The 26,224-nt window shown below is 41.8% G+C and overlaps 1 protein-coding gene and 1 long non-coding RNA gene across 3 annotated transcripts; one reads left to right on the forward strand and one right to left on the reverse strand.

Moving 5' to 3' along the window:
* Positions 1–5,335: 5,335 nt before the first annotated feature.
* scfd1 (sec1 family domain containing 1) lies at positions 5,336–25,946 on the reverse strand. The gene is made up of 25 exons (XM_063909550.1): positions 25,829–25,946; positions 24,366–24,436; positions 24,134–24,222; positions 23,962–24,052; positions 23,718–23,840; positions 23,318–23,405; positions 23,054–23,143; positions 22,809–22,864; positions 22,544–22,629; positions 22,304–22,403; positions 20,184–20,323; positions 19,677–19,767; positions 19,379–19,452; positions 18,555–18,636; positions 18,176–18,272; positions 17,983–18,053; positions 12,184–12,263; positions 11,841–11,903; positions 11,428–11,503; positions 8,786–8,839; positions 6,898–6,950; positions 6,762–6,795; positions 5,878–5,943; positions 5,625–5,693; positions 5,336–5,537 (listed from the first exon to the last, which is right to left on the reverse strand). The coding sequence occupies exons 1-25, from the start codon at positions 25,857–25,859 to the stop codon at positions 5,514–5,516; spliced, it is 1,899 nt and encodes a 632-aa protein (XP_063765620.1). The 5' UTR covers positions 25,860–25,946; the 3' UTR covers positions 5,336–5,513.
* Positions 9,707–11,552, forward strand: LOC134881942 (uncharacterized). 2 transcript variants are annotated; one of them, XR_010168099.1, is made up of 3 exons: positions 9,707–9,757; positions 10,253–10,331; positions 10,439–11,552. It is a non-coding gene; the product is annotated as an uncharacterized LOC134881942 (long non-coding RNA). The 2 variants fall into 2 exon arrangements; XR_010168098.1 differs by having other exon boundaries at positions 9,713–9,757; positions 10,253–10,327.
* Positions 25,947–26,224: the final 278 nt, after the last annotated feature.

Genomic DNA, 26,224 nt, shown 5'->3' on the forward strand with positions numbered 1-26,224 from the left:
ATATATGTTTCAAAGTTGAAAAATTAGGGATGCATCGGTGAGACATCGGCCGACATTTTTTCAATCGGTTCATCCCTTTGAAAAATGTTTCAAACAAATCATAGTTGATCAAAAAAAGTCCAATAACTCATTTGCATAACTAGCTTGAAATAAACCCGTCGTATTTCATCTGATTATGAGCAATCTGAGGCTTCTATTTTAAGGAATGAGCAGTCGACAAAATAAAGGGAACCCTACGGAGAGCTGTGAAGTTTCTTAAAGCATATTCAAGTATCAAGAGTAGTTGACCTACATTTGATTGATTTTGCTAATTCATAACTTCAATTATGAGGCGATATACCTCACCTCTAATGAGGGGCCCAGCCCTTTGTATCTCTTTCCGTATGTGGCCCTCAGGGGAAAACGTTTGGACACCCCTGCTCTACAGTATTTGATCTTCTGTTAGGTTTCTATCTGATGCTCACGCTTCCTAGCTGCAGGACCCTTCAGCTTCTTTCCCTCACCTCTGCAGCTCCGCTCGGTGTGAAGGCCCAGGTGGAGCTCAGGGCAGATCTGTACTGTTACCTGTCTGCAGGTACACAGCCGTGGCGGTCAGGAATTCAGCTTGGCCAGCTCCCAGCATGCAGCACGTAAAATGAAGGGCGAGGAAAGTCTCGGGGAAGAATGCAAGAGGGCATTTTTCCAAAGGCTTTCAAAGATATAATTAGATATGAAGTGTGATTTTTTTGAAGACAATTCTCTGCATGTGGTTCGGTATTAACTTGTTTCAGATGGAAATACATTTTTGGACTCAGTTTTCAGGGAATTTCTGATAATAAATTCTGTCACCTCAGCTTCGATAATACTCTCCTCCTGTGTGATGGACACTTCAGTCAAAACAGTCTTGTTGCCAGGCAGATTTCCAGGAAATTGATGAGTATCAGTTTGTCTGCAGGGTGCACAGCTTTCTGTATCTCAGAGGTGATATTGTATAACAAAGAGAGATGGAACAAGGGACGAGTATTATTTCTGAAAGAGGAAATATGATTGAGAACAGGCAATCTTATTAGAAAGACGTCTTGGTCATCGGAGGTCACACTTCCACAGCAGCGGTGTGCAGGTGTGGACAGTGTCCCGAGGTTCAGGCGTAAAAGTCTAAGTTATAAAATCTTTGAGGGACATAAAATTCTCCTGAATCATCATAATGTTCAGACTGTTTTGAACCCCCAACTCCCACGGTGCAGGGGAAATCTGTTAGCCTAGCTTAGCATAAAGAGCTGTCAAGACTTTCTTCACTATTGCCAACGCAGCCTCCATAGTCCCCGATGTTTGCACAGGACTTTATAAAATGCTGTGTGTTTGGCAAGAAATGGCACTTAATTTGAAGTGGATATCTTCCTGAAATATTACAGACAAGGCTGAATCTCATTGGATTAAGACAGGGGTGTCCAAACTACGGCCCAGGGGCCAAATGAGGCCATTTTGAATCGGCCCTCTGCAAATGCTAAAAGTATAATGCAATATGGCCCACAAATTAAACATTTGCTTGTCTTGTATTGTACTTCTCAAATATATATGTTCAGATATATTAATGAGCCCAATTTTCTAATAAATTCAGTCATTTCAAATGTTAAAAATGTTCCACCAAATCTTATTTGATAAAAAAACCCAATAACTTATTTCTATAACAAGCTTGAAATGTAACCTTCATATTTACTCTTATTATCAGCACTCTGAGGCTTCTGTTTTAAGGAATGAGCTGCCAACAAAATAAATGAAACCCTAAAGACAGGGGTTTTCAGGTATCGCGCATTATTCACCTACATTTGATTTGTTTTACTAACTCATAACTTAACTTTTGAGGCGATATTCACCTCTATAAGTGGCCCAGCTCTCCGTATATTTTTCTGTATGTGGCCCTCGGTGAATAAAGTTTAGACACCCCTGGATTAAGATCACAGACGACCTCTGCAATTAGAGCACAATATGAGCGGTCCAAAGGTTACATTAGTCCCATGCAAACAGAGATTTAATATCACAGCTGTTTTATTTAATTTTCTCTTTTAATTCAATTTACTGAGTCTGGCTTTGTAAGAGCAGACCTGAGAGGTTCTGGATAAGAAAACAAGGGCACTACGTTGGTCATTATTGCAACTACATTGACAGTTTTATCGCCATTAAAACAATGAAGCAGCTTTGTCAACAGGAAAACAGACTTCATGTTGATCTCAAAAGCAAGTTTAAGTCTCTGCAGGTGGGTTTTTGACTGCCTTGAGGAAAGAAAACCCATCTGAAGAATACCATTCTCAAAAAAAAGTCCCCTGTCCGAACACCTGTATCGTCTTCCCCTGGATTAGTGTAAATACTCCAAATAACTTTCCCCTGATATAAAAAGCTGCTCTCTGTGAGACTGAGGAGCTGCTCTCAGGTGCAGACACCTGATCCGTGTGTGTCAGGGAGTCCGGACTGAACAAACAGGCCTTTGTCTGAAGCCACCGTGCTATCTCCGTCCTGCAGAAACCTCGTATCCACAGGGACATCGGGGCGGGACGACAGATTCAAGTGTTTACACGCAGCGTGGGACAGCTGATGGTCATCTGAGGTCACTAGAGGAGCAGGACGGGAGCCAATTAGATACTTAATATAAAAGGAAGTGCTGCTTATGAGGCTGAACAGGAACATAAGGTGTGTGTTTCTGTGAAAAATGGGTCAAAACGAGGTCTTAGAATAAAAAGCTGTGAAAGAAGACACTGTTGTTTAATGGTTCCCAGTCCACACCCTTCATTTTAATCTCAACACACCTGTAAAGTATTGGGAACACATATCGGTCCAGAGACGTAAAGTGGGGTAGCCAGTCAGGAAAGGATATAAACTCCTCTTGTACGTTTTAAATAAATACACGGAGAATTAAATAAAGATGATTTCGTTTTGTGTGGAGACAAAGAGGCGTCCTGCTGACAAAACACACCGGATCAGGTTCTACTTTCCTGGCAGATCTCACCTGGTGTTCATCTGGTGTTCTTACTCTGTTTGGGAACTTCTCACCAAAACACCTGAGAGGAAACAACAGGAGGAGAGAGGAAACAAGAGGAGAGGAAACATGAAGTAAGGAAACAACAAGAGAGGAAACAAGAAGAGAGGAAACGAGAAGAGAGGAAACGAGAAGAGAGGAAACAAGAAGAGAGGAAACAACAGGAGAATAGAGGAAACAAGAAGAGAGGAAACAACAGGAGAGGAAACAACAGGAGAAGAGAGGAAACAAGAGGAGAGGACCAACAGGAGAGGAAACGAGAAGAGAGGAAACAACAGGAGAGGAAACAAGAAGAGAGGAAACAAGGAAAGAAAACATAAATCAAACGTACAGAAATGTGCAATGACAAATGGAAAAACCCAGAGTCTGTGTACCACGTAACGCTCAACATTGGAATTTGTGTCATAGTTTGGATGTTCCTGCAGGCCTCTGATTGGTTAACACAGGAAGTGTCTGCATCTCTAGAGCAGAACCTTTTACCCCACAGAAACATCTTCAGATTAAGCGTTTCCTCCCCATCGGCCGGCTCAACAATGAATTATGTCAGAACAATTTGGCTTGGGTTGACTGACAAAATTCTAGCCTGGTTTGTCAGGTTTTTCAGATTCATTTTCTGGCTAATGAAGGATTTTAACCAATGTGCCAATACCTAAAGAGTTAATTGAGAGGCACGCCCACCCGTTTCCGGTCACATGAGTAATTATATATCCTATATTTAAATAACATAATATTAGCTTTGGAGCTTCAGTGAGCATGCAGGAGGCTAAGTGTTAGCTTAGCATACGAACATCAACATATCGGCGTCAGTATAATAACAACTTAAACACACAAATCCCTTTCAGTTTTTCTGTCACATGAGGAACCCATTTAAGATACAGCTAATATTACACACAGATACCTATAGGGACTCTAGCTCAACCTAGTGGAAGAGGAGAGGAAACAAGGGGAGAGGAAAGGAGAGGAAGGGGAGGTTGAACCCACCGATAATACAGCAGACTTGTTGTTATTCTCACATCCAGTCGGCTGCAGCAGCGCAGTCACATTCTCATGTTTCAAAACCTAATGAAGCAGAAAAGCCTTGAAAATATTCACAGCAGTTATTCTTTTAGTGACAGGAAATGTGATCTTTTCTCCTGGGTGGCACGGTAAGACTCAGATAATTAGACCTCATGTCAAAGGGCTAAGGACTGAGACATGAGGAAAATATATGAGGGAAACCCCTCCCTTTTTATTAAGGATTTATAAGTGTTTACTTGCTCATGAAATCTTATTATACCTAATTTTTTGACCACTAACTCTCAATATTTGCCCCCGTTTTCTCCTCAGATATCATAAGTAAACACTTTGAGTGCATGTGCTGACAACAAGGTTTATATGTTTTCCATTAAACTGAAAAATGAGTTCCAGGGTCACAGTTTAGTTTAAGGGAACTGTTTGTCATGTTTTTTCTGCAGCCTGGAGGATGTTTACAAGCTGGACCCTTTTTATTTCCCTCAGTCTCTCACACACAGATTAAAATACCTTGACCAGAGTGTGTGTGTGTGTGTGTGTGTGTGTGTGTGTGTGTGTGTGTGTGTGTGTGTGTGTGTGTGTGTGTGTGTGTGTGTGTGTGTGTGTGTGTGTGATGATGGGTAAATGAGGCAGTCAGGTGAAGCTGCTGCAGATGAAATGATTCTCTCTCCTCTTAAGAGACATATTTTAGTGTTGAGTGCACATCAAATATTTTCACACTTTGCTCCTTTATTATGGTGACGATGACCTTTCTTTTGACCGGTGGATTTACGTCCAATAAATCCTCTGAATGATTCTGATCGACCGTGATAAAAGGAAAGAGGAGGGACTGAGTCTACAGCTTCACACAGTCTGAAGTGTTTCTTTTCAATGGCCTGAACTAAGGAACAGTTTACCCCAAAACAACATCAATACATTTCTTTAGCAGATTTAGAGCAAGCAAACAAAAAGCATTTCAGTGAAGTGGCCCAAAAAACGATTAAAGAAAGACTGAAAGGCTTCAGTTTTTCTGATGTTATAAGCCTCTTTGCAATGATATGCTTTTATTTTCTTTTGTCACTCCACTCTCCATAACACCGTCGTGTAGCAGCATAATGAGCCTACGCAGCAGAGCATGATATACAATTTATAGTATAAAACTGCTGTTGGTTTTTGGGATAACAAATCCTGACTTACCTCAGCAGCAGTAGTTGTTCCAGGTGAAGTTAGCTAGCGTATAGCTTCTCTACGGGCCGCCGGATAAACTCAAACAGTATTTGTGTTCCTCATCGGAATGTATAAAACGCTGCACCAGAATAAAGACAGAGGCCGACGCAAGTTTAGACCTTATTAGCTTTATTAGTGCCGAGCGGAAGAGACAGAAATGACAATTAAGACAGGAAATGTTAAGTCCATTTACAGAAGAATTTAATATAAAACAAGTGGAATAAAGAGATCACATGACCTCCAGAAAGACAGCGAGAGAGAGTTTCACATAGTGTTGGAGTCTGTGTTACTTTTGGCCGAGTGAGGAGAGCTGAAAGAAAAAGGTCAAGAGGTCAAATTGTGCACTGCTTCTTTAAGGTGTGTGTGAGGTGTTTCACCGGTGTGAGTGTGTTCTCACCTGTTTGATGAACTGAGCAGCGTTGGAGAGCTCGCTGCAGCCGTACACTACCTTCTTCCCCTGCTTGACCTGAAGAGAAACACAGAGTCACAAGATAAATACAGTTTTTGGATCTCAAACATGGATTAAGATCCGATTTAGATCACATAATATGTCATCCCATATACTTAATCATAACAGATGTTCGTGACAGATATCAAATACTGAGTAATTGAATTATGAGCTTGCAGGAGTACGGGCAGTATTACAGTACCTTGGCGTAGTCCACCAGGTTCTGGTACTCGATGTAGTTTCCTCCGCCGACCACGAACACGATGGCCTGAAATACATGAAAAACACCGGGGGTTAATCTGCTTCTGTCTGGAGGAACTACATCTTATATCGTATTAACATTAAAAAAACATCATTGTGAAAAACTGCGCCTAAAGAGGGAGAACAAACAAACAAACAAACAAACAATCAGACACTTTCTAATGTGTTTAGCTGTATTCATTGAAGACTTTCAAAATAAAAGCCTTAAAAAGTCCCTCTAATTAAACTGTTTTAATTGGTTCATAGGGTGTTCAAATGTTTGCCTTGACACTGCAGGATTTGTAGAATTTTCCAGGTACTGCAGGACTTAATTATTAGCAAGAAGTTCAGAAAAACAAGTGGTATGAGATCAGAAGAGAAATCCTAATGTTCGAGCCAAACTTCCAAAGAAAACTCTGAGTCATTTGGAATTCTTTTACCAAAAAAACAGACGGATTTAGCCAATAATGAACAGTATAAACAACCCCTTGACATGCATTATTCTTGGGGACACAGCCAGTATGTTGGTTAACCAGTGAATTTCAGTTTCTGTCACACAGTTTTTTTTATTTATACAAACCAAGGTTCTGGAGGAGAGTTCAATCTCAGCTATGTAAAGGCTTTAAACGACGTTTGCATGCTAAATACATCTAAATATACACATGTGATGAACAGAGAGGAGTTGTGGTTCTGAATTCATGAATTAGAGACCGATTAAAGAGACAGATTTCTGACGTTCTGCATCCTTCCTAGTCCGTCTTCTATTTCCTTTTCGACTCCTGTTTGTCCTGGCAGTACACTCACTCATGAATCAAACGTTAGAAAAGAAACAGAACGTGTGTTTACCTCCTGAAACGGGTTCTTGTTCCTAGGAATGGAGCTGAAAGACAAGAGGAAGAGGGGAGAGAAGACGAGGGGTGAGATATTTCTGAGCGTTTTGCTTCTGATCAGCAGTGATTGGAAATATATGTTGGAGTGGTACCTCTCACTGCCTCGTAGCATCTTTGGGTCGAAGTATCGGTAGTCGTCTGTTTCCTGCAGGAGAAGAACATCGGTCAGTTGCTTAGAATCTAAAGGCCTGTTTCTACATTGTTTGGCTGAAAGGCGCTGGGGTGAACCTCCTCTGAGGTTTTAAATCAACAATAAATAACGCCTTTGATGACAGACCAGCTTTGCACCCTTGCATTTTATTATCCGTTTGTGCAACTATATATAGTTTTCCACCATGAACACCAACCAGGAAACTCTAGCTCTCACACTTAGTCTGAATGAACGTCACCGCTCAGTCTGACAGCCGTAGAAAGAGAAGGACCACCCGCTAACAGCGATATAAGTACAACACTCAGGATCTTCTCGGCTGATGTCCTCAAAAAATGAGCTTTTCAGTCTTCGTTATGAGAGTTTATGACTGACAGAATCACACAAATACAGCTTCTACTCCAAGTTCTACACCGTGGTCACTGTCGACTTTCAGGAAAGTTAAAATATTTAAGATATGGACGAAATATGACGCTGGTGCTCAGAAAGAGGAGCTTTGTGGACACAGGCCATATTTTTAACATCAATAAACAGTAACTTGAAGGGTAACTCATTAAACCGGTCTGTAGCCAAAAATAACACTTTTAAAGGAGGTCAATAATGAAGGACCAGAGTTACGGCTCTGTGTAACCTCCTGAATATTTATTTGTCTTTCTTCCGCCTCGTGCTTCTACTGAGAGATTAACCTCCGATCTGCAGCTTCATCTCACTGAGGTTTATCTGGACGTGATGAGAAGATGTCTGGAGACGCACGGGGATTACATGTGAATAAATAATAAACAAATAATCAAAACCGTGAGATGTTTGGGGACGAGCCAGGCTAGCTTTGCACTCTTTATGCTAAGCTAACCACGCTGACTGTTGAACACACACACACACACACACACACACACACACACACACACACACACACACACACACACACACACACACACACACACACACACACACACACACACACACACACACACACACACACACACACACACACACACACACACAATCTGATAGAAGGAGAATGTGGTCTTCTATTTCTTTCATCTTCATCCCACTCCTGTCTCCTCCTCTCTCCCCCCCGACAGATTCACAACAACGGGATCTTTGTTAGTCGTCTGAAACTGCAGACGCTGAGAAACCTGCTGTGTGTTGTGTGTGTGTGTGTGTGTGTGTGTGTGTGTGTGTACAGGGTCAGATGACTAAATGAGCTTGAATTAAAAAAAAATCCCTCATTCATCATCATCGATCTGTGTGTTAAACTCTGTGCTGACGGTTCCCATGTGAGTTTAACTGTGCGTGTAATATAATCATTTCTTCACTATGGACACACACACACACACACACACACACACACACACACACACACACACACACACACACACACACACACACACACACACACACACACACACACACACACACACACACACACACACACACACACACACACACACACACACACACACACCTTGAGTAAAAACCCCACACACACGATCCTGCTGCACCAAAGGCTCACGACAAAATAAATCCGCCGCTGAAAATAGTCCCGAACTAATGCAATATTTCCTCCTGTTGGTTTAACACAGTTTAATGCAACCTCAGTGAACAGCTGTTTTATGAAACTAAATCTACATCTTCAGAGCGAAGAACCAATAAAAGGACTGTATGCAGAGGACTAACAGTCTGAACAGGAAAAAGACACTTCAGCAGCAATGAGGACAAACTGTTGTAGCAAACAACAAAACATCTTACTTTCTACTTATATCCACTCGATCGGCCTTCGTGTTTTTGAGATATTAAATAAAAAATTAAGAAGCCAATGGATAGAAACTCACAGGGTTTGACTTCATCTCCATCAAGTTGTCCAGGATCCGAGTGACAGGAAGGTTCTGGAGGACAGACCATCACAGGGTTATTTAATGGGCTGTAAAATTCAATCTGGTTCACCTCACTTTTAGCTAACGCTTTTATCCCACATGACAGTAAGTGCAATAAAGAATCAAACTAAGGAAAGCAAGAACAGGGCTGACATATTTCCTTCGAACAAGGACATTTTTGGGGTTATTCGCCAAGGTGTAAGCGAAACAGGTGGCTCTTCACTTTGCGATGGACGAGACGTAGACTCTCCGCTGTCCTGATATCAGTGGGAAGCTTGCTCCACCATATGGGAGCCAGGAGAGCAAATACCTGGTTCGCAGTGAGGGAGTAGCAAGCCGATTGGAGGATGCAGAGCAAAGTGCACATGCTGAGAGTGAGGTTTGACCACGTCTTGGATGTAGGATGATCCCTTTACAGCATGGCAGTGTCTTTATGCGTATTCTGGCAGCCATATGTGCCATAAATTGACGATCAGTCCATAGCTTTTTGCTTCAAACCACTAAGTATTGATAAAGTTAAGAGCTCTTTTGGCTTTGCATGTCCCCATGCACCTTGGAAGGAGATCTACTTCAAAAAATGATTTAAGGAGATGCTGCAGAGGCGCATTTCTAGGAAGGTGGACATGTAATTGAATTGAATGAATATACTCCCAGTATTGTTAAATTATGAGAACAAAAAAAACTAGCGCCCATATGATGATTGACAAACACTAATCTATAAAATAAGGACAAACTAAATCCTTATATGGGCATTTCTGTCACTTTTTGTGTGCCAACATCCACATGCTAACAATGACAGTGCTTACAAGGAGCCTCAGCAGGTGCAATGATTACCATGGTGAGCATCTGCGTTAGCATGCTAATGCTAGCTAGTTAGCACGCTAACACGAAGTAAGGCTGGGGCTGATGGGAATGTCATTAGTTCTGCAGGTAAAGTATTCTGCAATAAACTAAAGTACTGGACACATATCAGTCACTTCTGGCAGGAAAAGTCAATAAGAAATGAAAATGACTCATATTTCAGTGAAGGATTCCCTCAACACCCTCCTGCTTTAAACGAATCTGAGCCAGACACTATTTAAAAATACCTTTACCTCGTGCAGGTTTATTGGGTTCACTTGATGTTTGAACTTGTTTTGATTTCCTTTGATTTCGGTCACTTTTTGGTTTCCCCGCGCAGAATAACATTGTGTTCATCTTAGATTTATTTCATCCAGAGAGTTAGCTCTGGTGTCAGCTTCTACTGTATATGTAGAAAACAGACACCATCTCCTCGTGCTCGTGTGTGTGTGTGTGTGTGTGTGTGTGTGTGTGTGTGTGTGTGTGTGTGTGTGTGTGTGTGTGTGTGTGTGTGTGTGTGTGTGTGTGTGTGTGTGTGTGTGTGTGTGTGTGTAATGATTATAAATGACTTCACGCTGGAGCCAGTTTCCCCATCATCCTCCTCCTCCTGTTGTCATCGTCTCCGCTGGTGTGCAGGAACGCACGGTCTGTCACATTACTGTAGGTACGCTTGATTTACCCTCCAGCCCTCTCACACAGACGGGTGGGAACAGTGGTGTGTTTGTGGATGAAAAAGGTGAAAGCATGCCTGAATAAACCTGCCGTCCTCAGGTGGAGACGTACAGCTGAGGGACGGGGGAATGTTTGAGGCCGGATGCCAGCTGTGCTAAGGAGACGCAGCTCAGCGTTGGAGGAGCGTCAACCGGAGGAGAGGAGAACGTCTCATTAATCACGAGGACAGGGACGAGATGAGGATCGCAGCCGTTCTCCTCTCAAAGCGTTCACTCCAACTATTGATTGACATCGTGGGGTGTATGTTTAGATGTATAGTTGAAAGAGGGAAATGGAAAAACCAGCAAAAAGTGCGAGGCTTGGAAAGTGCCAGGTGCATTAGCATGAAGGACTTAGCTTCACATGTTCTTTAAAAAGGGAGCATAAACCCACCAAGCTGTGGCATGTTTAGCTAATCTAGAGACAAGATGATGGAAAAAGATCCCTGAATTAAGAAGAATTACATTTAAAGTAAAATCCGTATATTATATACTGTACCTGCAGAACTGATCACATTCCCATCAGCCTTACTTTATATTCACTGCTAATTAGCTAACACTAGCATGCTAACCGATTAACTCAGTAAATGTATATACCTGTAAAGTTCTTATGATGCGAAACTCTTTTTGGAGCATTGATTGATCTGATGTCAAATAAATGAGCTAAATGCCAACATCCACATGCTAACAATGACAGTGCTGACAGGTGCAATGATTACCATGGTGAGCATCTGCGTTAGCATGCTAATGCTAGCTAATTAGCACGCTAACACGAAGTAAGGCTGGGGCTGATGGGAATGTCATTAGTTCTGCAGGTAAAGTATTCTGCAATAAACTAAAGTACTGGACACATATCAGTCACTTCTGGCAGGAACAGTCAATAAGAAATGAAAATGACTCATATTTCAGTGAAGGATTCCCTCAACACCCTCCTGCTTTAAACGAATCTGAGCCACTATTTAAAAATACCTCGTACCTCGTGCAGGTTTATTGGGTTCACTTGATGTTTGAACTTGTTTTGATTTCCTAGCAGCGGAGAGTAAAACTCACATGTTGTTTTAATACCAGGTTCTTCACTCCCTCCATGACAAACTGGGATCCAGTATTCATCACTCTGGAGAACAGGCTGTAGGGAGGGGAGGAAACAAGGGGGAGGAAGAGGAGGAGGAGGACAGGGTTAGGCTGGTATTCAGAACAAAATCCCAGTTTAAACTGAATTAATAAAAAGACTATAAATTACACTTTTAAAACGGCAAAAGAATAAAACTATGCTGCTGTTGCTGCAAATACTACTGAGCTTATTGTGGTGCTTCTTCTGATGCAAACAATACTGATAACAAGGTGATGATGATTCTATTTGAACTATTTTAGAGAGGTGGTAAGTAGAGTCACACTTAGTGCAACACATTTAAGCAAATGTGTCGCTAAAATATTTAAAAACATCTCTAATATTACAAACTTACCCCATGGGTTTGACTCCACTGTTGCCGTAGTTGGCTGGAGTGGCTGCCATCTTGGCAAACGCTCTGAAAAAGAGGAGAGGAAACCAGACTCAACACGGCTGAATTACACTCTGCTCGTTCAGTTTTATTATCCAACAGATCAGAACAATTCTCATTTTCAAACCATATAAAACCTTTTACTATAGTTGGCTTGCTTCACAGTCTTCACAATGACTCAATGATGTGTTTAGTTCCACTAAATTCTGAATTGAAAATACAGAAATGACCAAAATAAGAGCATCGAAACCACTAAATCAGTGGCTTGTTGATGCTGCAAAGACCCTTAATCAGGTGTCAGACTTACTTCCACTGTTTGATGTAGTTGAGAGGTGAGAGGTCGCAGCCTGCGTCCAACAGAGCCGTCTTATACTGCTCCAGGTCCGACTGAAACACACATCCATCACACAAACATGAAGCAATAAACCAAGGGAGTGCAGTCGTCTTTCAACAGCAATGTTGTGGGTTGGATCCCAGCCCGAGCAGTCAGTCGATGTATCCTTGGGCAAGATACTGAACCCTGAGTTGCTCCCGATGGCCAACGAAGTGTGAGTGTTAGCTTCCCTAGAGCAAGTGGTGCTGCTCTGCATGAATGAGGTGTGAATGGGTGAATGAATCGTAGTATGTAAAGCACTTTGAGGGGTCCAGAAGACCTGATAAAGCGCTATATAAGTACAGTCCATTTATCATTACCCCGGTAACAAGCAGGGAGAAAATACATGATAGTTAAAAAGATGATCTTTGGTATTGTTGAGTATTATGGATGGTGAAGCACAGACAACACATTAAAGCCCATGCTACTTAGAGGTTAATCAATTCCCAGTTTGCACATAATGTGAGTAAGTAAGACAACTGTCATGCTATTGTGTTACAGCATCAATGTCGCCTCAAACTAGTTTTCATATCTCTGCTTTTTGTGAGGAGTTCAACAATTAAGCCTATTTTTCAGAGGCCTCTCTTCGCCGCCCAGCAACGTTTCTCACAGAATCGCCACAATACTCGCAGAGTAGGATTAAAACTGTTCTTTTTCCTTCGTACAGGTAGTTAAACTGACGTTCAGTGCACCGTATTATTTAATAATCCTCTGACTGGCAGCTCAGTGGCAGGGATTACACAAGTGCTGAGCCACGTGAAAAGTGTGTGTGTGTGTGTCTGTTTGAGTTTCTGTGGGACTGAAATCACACCACATCCTTCAGAAACTAGAGCAGCACTCCTGAGACTCCGAAGGTGATCAAAGGAGGGAGAAAAGAGACAGGAGCTGGGAGAGGGATGACCAGGGATGGCAGGAAGTGAGAGGGGGTGGAGGAGGGTGAGGGGTTAATCCCGCTGTGATCCATCTCTCAGGTGGATGAAAGGAAAGAGAGGCTGGTTTCTGGCCGAAGTGAGAGTGGTCACACCATCTGTCAGCCGAGGACGAGCTGGAGATCTGAGCAGACGCTGAGAATTACGGGATGACTGTGAAGGCCTCGTGTGAAACAGACTGTTAGAAAAAGGCTCAATACTCAAGGGATCAATATATTTGGTTTTTGTTGTACAATCTACAGCTTTCTATTATTATATGAAGACTTTTATTCTATTCTCTTTGAATTCTGATGTTTTATATTCTATTTTTTATTTTATTGGACATTTTGCTTCAACCTCTTATGTTTGTATATGTATTTTTAATTTTAGACATTTGACTTTAACGTCCTATGCTCTTTTAAAAAGTTCTATTTCTTAAAGTATGTTATTAGACATTTTACTTTTTATATTTGTATTGTAAAAATCGTTTTCTTTGATATTTTGCTGTTTATATTAACATTTGTAATTAGTTTTTTATTTTATATTATTAGAAATTTAAGTTTAACTCCTCATGTTGCATAAATATCTTTATTATAAGAGAAGGAACAAAGACATATATTTAAAAGAAACCTCTGAATGTGGTAATTTTTGATTGAAAGGAGGTTTGTGACATAATTTGCTTTGGTATTTTAGTGCAGAACCACCAAAGTAAACATGGAAACACATCATAAATAAAAGCCAATTCAACATAAAATAAATGAATACAAAGAGTGAAATATATCTGTTTTTAATCTTCCTCTAGACGTCTCTTTATTTCCATAGATTGCGCTATGGGAGGGGGGGAAACCGAGGTTCATCTTTATGCATATATTATATATATTCTTCAATATGGTTTTGAGAAAACCTGCAAACATTAATGATGCGGAAGAAGAAGCTTGAAAAAAAGGAGGAAAAGTTTATTAAATATATAAATGTATCCGTATGAAATCATACAAACCCTGATGCCACTGACTATAAAATCCTGTCAGTTTTATGGGTTGTGATCGATCGCTGATTCTATAATTGAGACGGATTGTTTGAATTATTCCTGCAGGTGAACAAACAAGAGCTCTCTGCCCACCGCGGCTGCAGGAGGCAGAGTCTCTGACTGCTTCTGAGCTGGAGTTTGTAAAACCCGTGGACTTCTGTGAGGATATAATAACAATCACAGTCGCTGTCATTTCATAAAGGATGGGAGCCGGCTCCTGCCAAACCAAACCTGATCCAGCTGTGCTCCCTTTAACTCTTACCAGCTCTTTGTTTTCAGAGAGGAACGTTATGGATCTAGCATTATGGCTCTCAGTGATTTCATGGTGGAGCCAAGAAGGTGCTTCTCATCGGGCCCGTTTAGAGTCTGTCTGATTGATGGGTACAGTTGAGAGCATCTGTCCAAACCATTTCTAATTTCTGCCAACCCACAACTGCTGATGTAAGCGTCCCCTGTGCCGCTTCAGTTCGAGCGTCGGAAAAGAAGAACTGGATGTCCGTCAAGTGAGTTTCAACTTGTTTTGAATTTGTCCAATCATGCAAATCTCAATCATCTATCATCAATCCCGGGAGTAAACAGCGACTCTGCATGCGCTGAGGAACAAACACTGGTCCAATGCTTCACAGGTCTTTAGGAAGGTAATGCAACTAGCCCTTTAAGCCATCACAGTTTGGATTCTGGTTCACTTGTTCACACTGTTTTACAGCTACACAATTAATCACATTTTCACCGATATTGCAAAATGTAATGGTGCAATACCCAAATTGCAGGAGGTGCAGTACTAACACCATTCTTAATGAAGGATTTAGGTGATGATTACATATGGAAGTCTAATAGTTGTATTCTATAGATGGTTATTCGTTAGAAATCCTCTTTCATTTTAACATACATTTCAAAGAAGGATAATTCCCTCTAATTGTGATCATCAAATTGCAAATTCAATACTATATAAGTAATAGCATTAAGACATTATCACAAATCATGCAGTCCTGCTTTATTTATTAATACCGGCATTTGGTTTGATGTCCTTTCTAATGTAGTTATGCATAGAGACTTGCTGCTGTTTATTGTATATATATTAACTATTGTATACTAACTCAGTAATTTGGGATCAATAAAGTACCCTCCATCCATCCATCCCTCCCTCCCTCCCTCCCTCCCTCCCTCCAGCCATCCATCCATCGTGTTCATTAAAAGTCACTGGGGCTAAAGATTAAAAACAACTGTATTTTTATTCAGGTTTAAATGAACTCCCTTTTGAAAGCATATCCCTGATCATTACATTAATAAAGATAAAAGCTCAACATTGTGATGATAAAACGTATGACCTTTGTCCTGACGGAGCTGAAGGTTTGTCCTCAGCGTCTAAACTCCAAAGAAGAATTCATGCATTGTCATTTCATGTTTTTCATCTCCCTATCTCCTCAGATCTCTCTAGAGTCTCTGTTCCCGTAAGCAAACCCTGAACACCAAGGACAGATCAAAGGCAGTTCACTCTTTTTCTTCTTCAGTGTGAGGTTTTATTGTGGCGCGACTGAACTGCAGCGGGACGACAAACCAAACCACAAACCCTCACATCACAGAGTCACCGCTGGATCATCCCTGCTGCCACAACCCTTCTAATACATCCCATAAACACAGAGTAACCCCCTGAAAACTACTCCTATGTCTCATTTGAATTCAACTTCTCGATAATAACGTATATCGTCGTGTTCCAAGATCTGTTTTAATGCAAGAAACATCCAATTCTACGTCAATCGTTTCCCAACATCCATGCTTCTCTTCTGGGTTTCATTCTCTTGTCACCAGCTCCACAATACGTCAATTGTCATCAAGTATTGGATGCTCGAGCGTCCTTCCACACGGCACCAAGGAACCGCTTCAAAAACACTAATAAAGTTCACGAAAGTTTTAAGCATCTAAAGCCGATTTTCCAAGAAATGGAAGTTAAACCAGAGGCAGCATGGAACAAAGGAGGTCTATGTAACGAACAGGGATAATAGGATGCTTACTCATCTGTTGAACCATGCAACATCACATGTGCTGTCCTTTGAATGGCAGTGTTGGGATTTTTTTTTAACCTAGCCGTTCATTTTGCATTGAATCCTCTCCTCCAGCTGCACCAACGCTGTTCAATTTAAAGGTCATCACTTCCCACATCACAACCGTTCATGCATTTCCACCAGTTTTTATGCACTTATTGAATATGTGCATGAAAACAGGTGAACATTTACCATTACTGGAACTAAGAGGCCTGAACCAGAACCAAAACAGACCCTGAAAACAGGTAAACTCATGTAACACGACAGAGATTTGTTTGGTCTAGTGTTGAATAAAGATCCTTCACTTAAGTAGAAAAACTACAGTCTAAAAATACGTCCTGAATTCAAAATGTTCCTCAAGTGAAAGTATTGAAGTATTATCAGGAGGGCTGCTGTGAGAATTGGAACAGAACATTAAAGGGCATAATTCACTGTTCCCGGACGGACCAGACCTCAAACCTCTGGTCTTTACCGGCACCATGTAGCTAATGGTATATCGTGAATGTGAGTAGGAGAAGGACGCGTGGAGTTCCATACTAAACACACCGTCTCCAACTCCCTCTCATTGACGCTACAATATCAACCGTCATCATTTGTTTGTCAAGTAACATTCCCAACGAATATCAGATGAATTGTGTAACAAGGATATTATAAAAGACGTGATATGGTTACGTTATCAGAGAGCGACAGAAGAAGTAGAACGTAGAGTAGAAAACAACTTGAAAAGTTTTAGAACGGCCCTTCTTCCTATGAGCTGTGGAAAGATAACTAGTGGAAAGTGGACTGTGGACCAGTGAAATAGGAGAAGACCTCGGCCGAGTGTCCTTTGTAAACTTATCATATCGTTGTATTAATAAATGCTGTTAAATTTAGATGACCCTAGCACTGTTCCTACTATAGTATTTAGACTGCACAGTGGAGCTGATGTAAAAGCTCACCTGTGAACTTCTCCTGAACGTTCCTCACTAATAATAAATGATACCGTAGGAGCCAAGTTGTGACAGCTCCAGTTAATTCTGTGCAGGAGCAGCTCACTGACTCACACTGGGTTTCTGGTCCCAAAATGACGGCATTTCCAAAAACACACTCCTGAAGATGGCCTAGCACACACATCCATCACCGCAGCGGGGTCTGGACGCGCTCGCTCCCTCAGTGAACACAGAGTGAAACTGACTCAAGATGAAAACAGCTTCCATAACATGGAAACTATTTGGATGCTGAGACAAAAAGAAGCTGGACGCAGAGCTGAGGGATATATTAAAGTACTGTCAAAGTATTCTTTGTTATGGCTGCACACTTGAGGGAACAGCTTTCTTTATGTAGTGTTTCAGATCTTCAAGAAGATTTAAGCTTTACTCGAAAACGTTGTGCTTATGTGTAACTCCGGAGGGCTCTACCAGTAGCACCCGAACACATCGGTATCAGAATCAGCTTAACTGTTTTTTAAAGGGGTACTTTTCTGCTCATTTTGTGTGGGAGAGAAGCTCCGTCTGGAGGGAGCACAGGGATTTCAGCCTCAGCAGACCATTTACATGCACAAAAACCAATAGAACACACTCCCCCCCCCCCAAAAAAATAAATAAATGAGGGCCTCTTTAAACATCGGTATCGATCCAGAATTCACAACCCTAGTTTGGAGGTGTTTGTGTATTATTATCAGGCAGTTTGTGTGTGTGTGTGTGTGTGTGTGTGTGTGTGTGTGTGTGTGTGTGTGTGTGTGTGTGTGTGTGTGTGTGTGTGTGTGTGTGTGTGTTACCTCTGAGGGAGCTTGCTGAGCAGTGATGTAGTAGATGAGGAACAGTCGCATTTTGTCTTCTGGGGTCCCGGCTAAAAACAAAAACATTCACACACACTTTAGCTTATCTTTTATTTTACAATTAGCACTTTGGCGTGGTGTGTGTGTGTGTGTGTGTGTGTGTGTGTGTGTGTGTGTGTGTGTGTTTTCATACCATCTGGGTCACTGATGATGTCCAGCAGAGATTTGTCTAAGGTCGCTTTGCTCATCAGTTTCTCTTCATACTCAAAGTAAACGTCCAGTTTGCGACTCTGAGGAAACAAACACAATCAAGTTAGCGGCAGAAATCAATCAGTCCAAATAAATACCAGAGAAAATCAATGATACTTGATAACTCGTTTAAAAATAAAACACTATCCACACAATTCTGTATCAGATTTAGCTAAATGATGGCGTTAAACATGTCAAAATTCCATCTCTAATATAGCTAGTCAAATTAACGGCTGATCATTAACTTAATTGAACTCTAATTGACTTTGTATGAACAACGCTGGCACTCAGTATCATGCCCCTGGTTTTGTGTGTTTACGTACCTTGATGTGGTCCAGGACGGCAGTTGCCACGTTGGTGTGCAGGTCGATCAGCCTCTTCTTCTCCAGCAGCTCAGGCAGAGAGCTGCAGCACAAACACAACCACAACCACAAACACAAACACAAACACAAACACAACCACAAACACAAACACAAACACAACCACAACCACAAACACAAACACAAACACAACCACAAACACAAACACAAACACAACCACAACCACAAAGACAACATCAGAAAAAGCAAACCCTCTCTATCTGGGACACTGATCTCTAAAGAATAGGATGAATACACGACTAAAAGTTCTCCACCACGACACCCTGTCTTCCCATTTGCAGGAAAATTGAATTGCTCAAAGGTTGTGGAGATAAAAGCAGTTTTGTTATGTTGGAGATGACAACCTAAGAAACTAATCCGATGTTCTCTGGCTCTGTGGTTATCCTCCTCCTGACATTTAAGGACATTTTGTTTGAAGACACTCACTGAAGGGTGAAACAGAGCATTTTTTATCCTTAATTTATTTCCAGGAAACTCTCAGGAACACTGTGATCGTATTGAGCAGATGGGTGTTTTCCCAGGATGTCAATTTTCATTAAAAGCGTAAAGGTGGAATGCAAAAATAAAAACCAAAATGCAGAGTTTCTGATTTCACTCTCTGTTTTTGGGAAAACAGAGAGTGAAATGTCCTCAGTTCTGCCTCTCTGTATTCTTCAGTGTGCTGCAGAAACACAACAAAATGCTGCTGAATAACTCCATCACTTTATTTACCACTGTTTGTTCATATTTATCTGGAAGCTGTGATGAAGGAGATCGAGACTCAGTACCTGACAGCAGAGGTGAGCTTGGCTGTGTTGTCTGACAGCATGCTGATGGCTCCTTCATCCTCTCCCTCTAAACCCTGCACACACACACATTAGGAAACATTAGCATTACTAAACTGGGATCAACTCTAAGCAATCAGACATGTGAGAACATCTTCCAACTCTAAATCCTGGATATTTACGTAAAGAAACAGATTTAACTTCGGGAAATTGGACATGAAAATGACTTTGGTTGACAGCTGACTACTTAGTGTCAGCGAGTGTGTGTGTGTGTGTGTGTGTGTGTGTGTGTGTGTCTCACCATGATGCTCTTCAGGTGTTTGACCTCGTCCTCCTGGGTCCGGTATGTGTCCAGCTCCTCCTGGACTGACTCCGCCACCTCTGGGAACGGACTGTCACACACAAAACTCTCAAGGATTAATTTAGCATAAATATCGTCCTTTTTTTTTAAAGATACAGACATCAAATATTTGCTTTTGAACGAGAAAGCACCACTTTAAAATAGTCAGGCCTTCATCACAAGCACAAGTACATTTAAGGTAAGATAAACTCTATTTATCCCAAGGAGGAGGAGGGTTTATTTGCAGTGGTGGCAGAAGAAAGAAGTGGGAAAGAGCGCACAAATTAAACCAATCTATAAAATAAAGGGTATAATAAGAACCAAAATCCTGATGGACACAAAGCAATGAAACACTACCATGCTATTGGCAGAGTTGATATTACTTAGGACCTAATATTTAAAGCCCGTACCGAAACTAAAAGGAATTAAATCCACCCTCCTCTTCAATCCTCCTCCTCCCAGACTCACCTGCCCTTGTGTTTCTGCCAGAACTTGTCGGCGCCCGTCAGGTCGTACGTCTTCCTGTTCTTCTTCTTTGGTCTGGCGCCGGCAGGAGACGGATCGCTCCCCGCCCCCTCCTCCATCGCCACCCTGTTCAGCTGGTAGTCCTGGTAGAAAAACCGACACAATATTCAGTAAATACGAGGATTTGTTGCATTTATTCGACTGAAATCTTTGAGGTTTCAAGTTCCCCCTCGTAAACCTTTAAGTGGTGCCTTCTTCTGCATTATATATTATTTCCCCTGCATTAAATCATCTAAAGGAGCTCTTTAAGCCTTTTAAAAACCACTGAATCCAAAGTTAAACCACCAAGAGAAACAAAAAGACGCCATCATTCAGCTTTAAAATCCTACAAGTGATTCTGGGACACTTAATGAATCTGAAATCTGATCCAGGAGCAGCACATGAAGTCCTGATGTGTTAAAGATCTCTGGGAAGACGTCCAAAACCGGAGACACCAGCGTGGATCCTGACGGAGGCCGCGGGGAACAGATCCTCAGCCGCGGTTCATAATATCTCTGGGAGTTATTATGGGAACAATCGAGGGATGAGAGGTGATTTAGTTTTGGGATCCTGTCTCCTGCTGGGTGGTAGGCGGCTGACTATAGACATGTTTATAGGAAAGAGACGAGAGAGTAACGCCATCTGGACGCGCCGTCAAAAAGGGAGCTGCCAAACCCGAGGCCACGGCAGAAACTAGATCATCGTCTGGATCTCGGACCAGATGTAAGAAAGGAAAACCAAGTCGAGGCAACGTCACGTCACCTATTTCCAAAAACAAACGCTCGGTTTCTTGACTCTGGTGCAGCAACACTCCATGCTGTTGGTTGTTTCTATGATGCACGCTGAGGGTTAGTCCTGTTAGCAACAACTCCTGCTCTGCATCCTTTCAGAAATCAGAATCACTTTGTAGGTCCAACAGCGGGCAAAAGTAAAGAGTAGACTTGCAAGTATTTAGCTCCTCTCCTGGGACATGTCTCCATGCTTCAATGTTCAGAAAGCTCTTTATGTTTCTCATACTGCCTGTGCTGCAGCTCCTATTTTCACCCTCTGTCTGAAACCAGAGCCCAGTCTAAATCCTGAGAAAAAAGCGACATTTTTGAGAAAAACCGCTTAGATATGTCCCGCCCCTTAGCCTATCATGTGCAATGGGTTGGAGTGCTAGGCAGTAGGAGCGTGAGTGTAACATAGTGATGTCACTAAAACCTATATAACACACCACAGGAAAATAAATAAGTACGTTAATATATAAAAGTATTGAAGTTAACGTTCAATTAATTAATTTCCTTTAAAAGGGAAACCCGCTTTTCGACTATTAGTGATAGCCACTACTCTAACTCACCCTTTCCCACTTTTTACCCCCTTAGTTCTAGCACCCTTGTGACCTTGGACCACACCTATCTTCAAACTCTGGATATTCCGTTAAAGATTATGAAAATAATGATGAAATTAAAACCTTAGCAAAGCATTCATGTTTACGTGTATATGTCGTATATTTAGTTCCTTTGGAGGTACAATTTGTCCAGGAATCGTTAAGATGTGTTCACACTGCCGAATGTTACTCTGCTGATCCCAGTAAGTAGGTCTGAGTGAGAGTGAGAGTGAGAGTGTGTGTGTGTGTGTGTGACGCATTACATAACACTTCCATGTACCTCTACATTCCAGTGCTGTCAGCTTTGACCTCAGAAGCTGACAGCACTCTGGCTCTGCATGCATTAGTGTGAGTGTGTGTGTGTGTGTGTGTGTGTGTGATCACCAAGACGCATAAATGTTGCCGTTCAGCGATGACGATGTTTGGATCAAACTGATCTCTCATCACACCTCAAAATGTTTAATTTTAAAGGTTGAAGGTCCAGATTCTTTTCCACAAAAACCAAAACCCAGTGAGTGTATCTGCTACCAAGTATGGTGTGTGTGTGTGTGTGTGTGTGTGTGTGTGTGTGTGTGTGTGTGTGTGTGTGTGTGTGTGTGTGTATCAAAGCATCATAATGTTCTTCCTCTGTGTTTGTAACTAACATTGAGGTGTTTGTAGTCATGTTTTCTGACGTATCAATAAAATATGAGAGAAGAGATGATTGACAGCTCACCAGGACGTCGTGGATCAGCGCCTGATAGGTCCAGGTGTGGTGGAGGGGCGTGGCCATGTCCACGTTACGATCTGCCAGGACAAACAGAGGCCTCTGGAAACTGGAGAGGAGGGAAGAGTCATTAAACACAGAGCCAACCTCTGAACTCACACAGCACTGCATTATGGGAAGTTGAGTTTCCAACGATCTCACACAATTTCAGTTTGATTATTTGTGAGAGACATTTAAGAGAGTGTTTACCTAAACTGTCCGGCTGCCATGTTGTCCCCTGTGAAGAGACTGTTTCTGGCGTCCCGCAGGTTCTCTCGGAGCTTCTTATCCAACTTCTACAAAACGCGCACACACATATACACACACACACACACACACACACACACACACTTTTTCACATGTGTCGGCTGAATCATATCAGACAAGTTTACTTTCAAAAGAGAGAGAAACAAAACTGAATGAAGAAGTTGATGATTTGTCATCGAACAAATGTGATTGGCTGTCGTCAACTCACCACGGCAACCATCTCCGCTGCGTTTCCACGGGGGCAGCGAATGATCGGTACTGCACCTGAACAACAACAACAACAAACAAAACACACTCAATCTATTTTGTCTTGCAGCTGAAATCAGGCACTAATCTGAGGAAATGTGTTAAGAGATCAAAGTGAACGCTTCCATCTGGTGGACAGAAACAAAACCACACTGAAACCAGGTGAGTTGCAGGTCATTTCTTCCTTTCCAGCTCACACAAACCCACCCAGAGTGACGAAGAAACAGAAGAGACTGTCCACGATGGTGTCCATGATGGCCTCCATGTCTGTGTCCTGGATGTCTGCTCTGTTGATGGCTGAAGGTGAGACAGAAATACGAATTATATTCACGTCACGATAACATCTGAGAGTTGGTTTGCTTTTGTTAAGACCAAAAAGGAAACACTTATTGTATTCCTTTTTTTTCATTCAGAAAAACAAACCAATCACAAGCCATTTAGGTCGAGTAAAAGGTCATATTTTTGTGTTACCGTGGTAGGAGATGAGCTCTTTGTTTTGATGGCAGAGGGTGAACATGTCGTCTTCCAGAGTGATGAAGTTCAGGTACTGATCATACACCTGACACACAGGGACACATGTGCACAGACATAAAGAAAATGACCTCACTCTGTTATCAAAGAACCGAGGTTACGTTAAGAAACACAACGTTATCAAGCATTGCTCCAGCTGACACTGAACTGTGCAACACCATGATAACACCTGACTGGTTTACACATACAGTACTATAAAGGTTCTCACTTTCCCTAAAATAACTTTTCCAGTCACACAATAATGTAAAATGGGTTACGATTATTAGAAAACAGAAGCATATACTGTGTAAATAAATATACCTTTTGGAAGTATGATTAAGTAAAGAGTAACTGTGGTTACCTTGGTAACTTGAGTGACAGCGTTAGCAGCCAGAGCAGCGCTGGCGATGTCCTCCAGTTTACTCCTGCTGATGGCAGAGATGAAGTTCATGTAGTATGACTCATACAGCTGGTTCCTCAGGTCCTGCACACACAGAGAACATCGTTAAGAGTTTCCATTTACCATGATATACATAACAGAATAGCCGATATATTTGTCTAATGGCACAACTGTAACGTGTGTGTTTGTGTGTGAGTATGTGTACCTGGCATATCCTGTCGATGTTCTCCTCTGTGGGCATGACGAAGAAGATGGCAGGAACGTCTGGGATCGGATCTCTGTCCGAGTGAAGCAGACTAAAAGAAACACACATACTAAATATAACACCTTGTGCAGCAAGTTAAGCAACTCAGAAGACAGGTGTGTGTGTGTCTTACAGGTGCAGGGTGATGCCCATGTCTCTCAGCTCTTTGACGGACAGCAGAGGGGAAATGATGTCCTGGCCAAACCTGTCGTAGATCAACACCTGCACACACAAACACACACAGAAAAAGATGTTAAAAACCGGACCAAACTGTCAATACCTTGGTATGCTCTTCACTTAGTTAAATTACATAATACACAACATGTGTTTTCCTTTCACGTGACAGATATTGACTGTGTTATTACCTTCCATACTGGCTCCGCTGCTGTGTTCTTCAGAGGAGGAGCGTTGAAGTTCAGCATGCGCTTCAGGGCGACTGCAGGAAAACATAAAACTGGTTAGAGCCAGAGAAACAAACAGTATGTGGGAGAAGATCTTGTCACTTCATATTCTGTGCTATAGTTTTAGGGTTAGGTGGATCAAGTTTATTGTGATTACATCTTAAACTAAAGAAGAGAAACTCTGAAAATAATATTCTGTAAAAAAGATATTGTGTCATGTATTTCTTATCAGTCACAATTAAATAGTCTGTGTAATTTGTTGCTTCAAATGTACATTTATCGTGTTTAAGTGCTGCTTTATGACAACACCAATGTTTTAAAGTTATAATAAGGTATAATTATGTATTTAATAGAAATTCTGAGGCACTGAAATACGATGTCCAGCAGTGGCCAAGTCAGTAGGGGCTTGGACTGGGAATCGTAGGGTCGCCGGTTCAAGTCCCCGAACAGACTTGAAATATGGAAAGTGGACTGCTACTTGGAGAGGTCCCAGTTCACCTCCTAGGCCCTGCTGTGGTGCCCTTGAGCAAGGCACTGGACATCTCCAATCCCCCCTCCCCATTGCTCCCCGGGCGCTGCACAATAGCTGCCCACTGCTCCTAGCAGTGTGTGCTCTGCTGTGTGCATGCATGTGACTAATAAAGAGGGTTTCATCCTCCGATTCTATCTATCTATGTCAAGTAGAAATGTTGGTAATAGACAGAGACATTTTGTGGATTTTCCGACCCATTATACAGCTGATCTTTTACATTTTGTGGAAAAGCAGAAATATTTAGCATGCTTTCACACAGTCCTGGTTGAATGAACATCGAAAGCCTCTGTTTATTCAACACATCACAATTATGTCTCATCGCTTACAGACAATGTTGTGTACAAAATGTAATTCTGACGTGTATTTCTTATCACTAACAATGAAGTATTCTGTTATTTGCAGCTTTAAATGTACATTATTCACTTTCAAGTGTAGCTACATCACAACAATGACAATTTAGAGTTAAATGAGGTATAATTAGGTTTTTAATAGAAATCCTGAGGAACTTAAATACTCAAAATTGTCACAAATCACAGGTTAGCAACAGGCTAGCTTCACCTAGTTAGCTAACAATGGTATTAAAAACCTGGCAAGCTAACAAGCTATGCTGCTAGTTAACGTTCCACTTAACTAGTTATCAGTCTGGTTAGTTAATAGGTTAGTTCATCTGCATGTCAAGGAGAAGTATTATCAGTTTCTGTTTCTGTAACGTTTGAGAATGAGCTCAACTAGCGGCTCTTTTGGTTAGCTTCGTTAGCTGATTAGCAGCAGGACAGCCACTATTGAATCTCTCAGGTTGAAACACCAGGTCCGTTAGACTGTCTGCCGCCGGTGACCGTCACTGTCTGTGGTTGAAAAATAACCGTTGAGGGGGAAAATAAAGACTTTAACGAACCTGTCTGCTTCTCCCGGACAGACGCCGCCATGTTTGATGTTGTTGCGTCTGATGACGTGGCCGCAGCCCCTCAGAGATAGAGGGAAGAGAAGAGGTCTTACTCGGATGCTGTTTCCAGACACCGATGAGGAGATATAAATTAAAGTGGTCTCACTCTGATGCGGTTCCCAGACACTTATAATTGGGTGTAACTTAAAGGGGTCTCACTCTGGCACTGTTCCCAGATATCAACAGGAAGGTACATTTAAAAAGGGGTCACTCTGATAAAGTTTCCAGACACTGATAATGGGGTGTAACTTATAGAGGTCTCACTCTGATGATGTTTCCAGACACTATTAATGGGGTGCAATTTAAAGAGGTCTCACTCTGATGATGTTTCCAGACACTGATAATGGG

This window comes from Eleginops maclovinus, chromosome 19 (genome assembly GCF_036324505.1).
Source record: "Eleginops maclovinus isolate JMC-PN-2008 ecotype Puerto Natales chromosome 19, JC_Emac_rtc_rv5, whole genome shotgun sequence".
In the NCBI taxonomy this organism is placed as follows: Eukaryota; Metazoa; Chordata; class Actinopteri; order Perciformes; family Eleginopidae; genus Eleginops; species Eleginops maclovinus.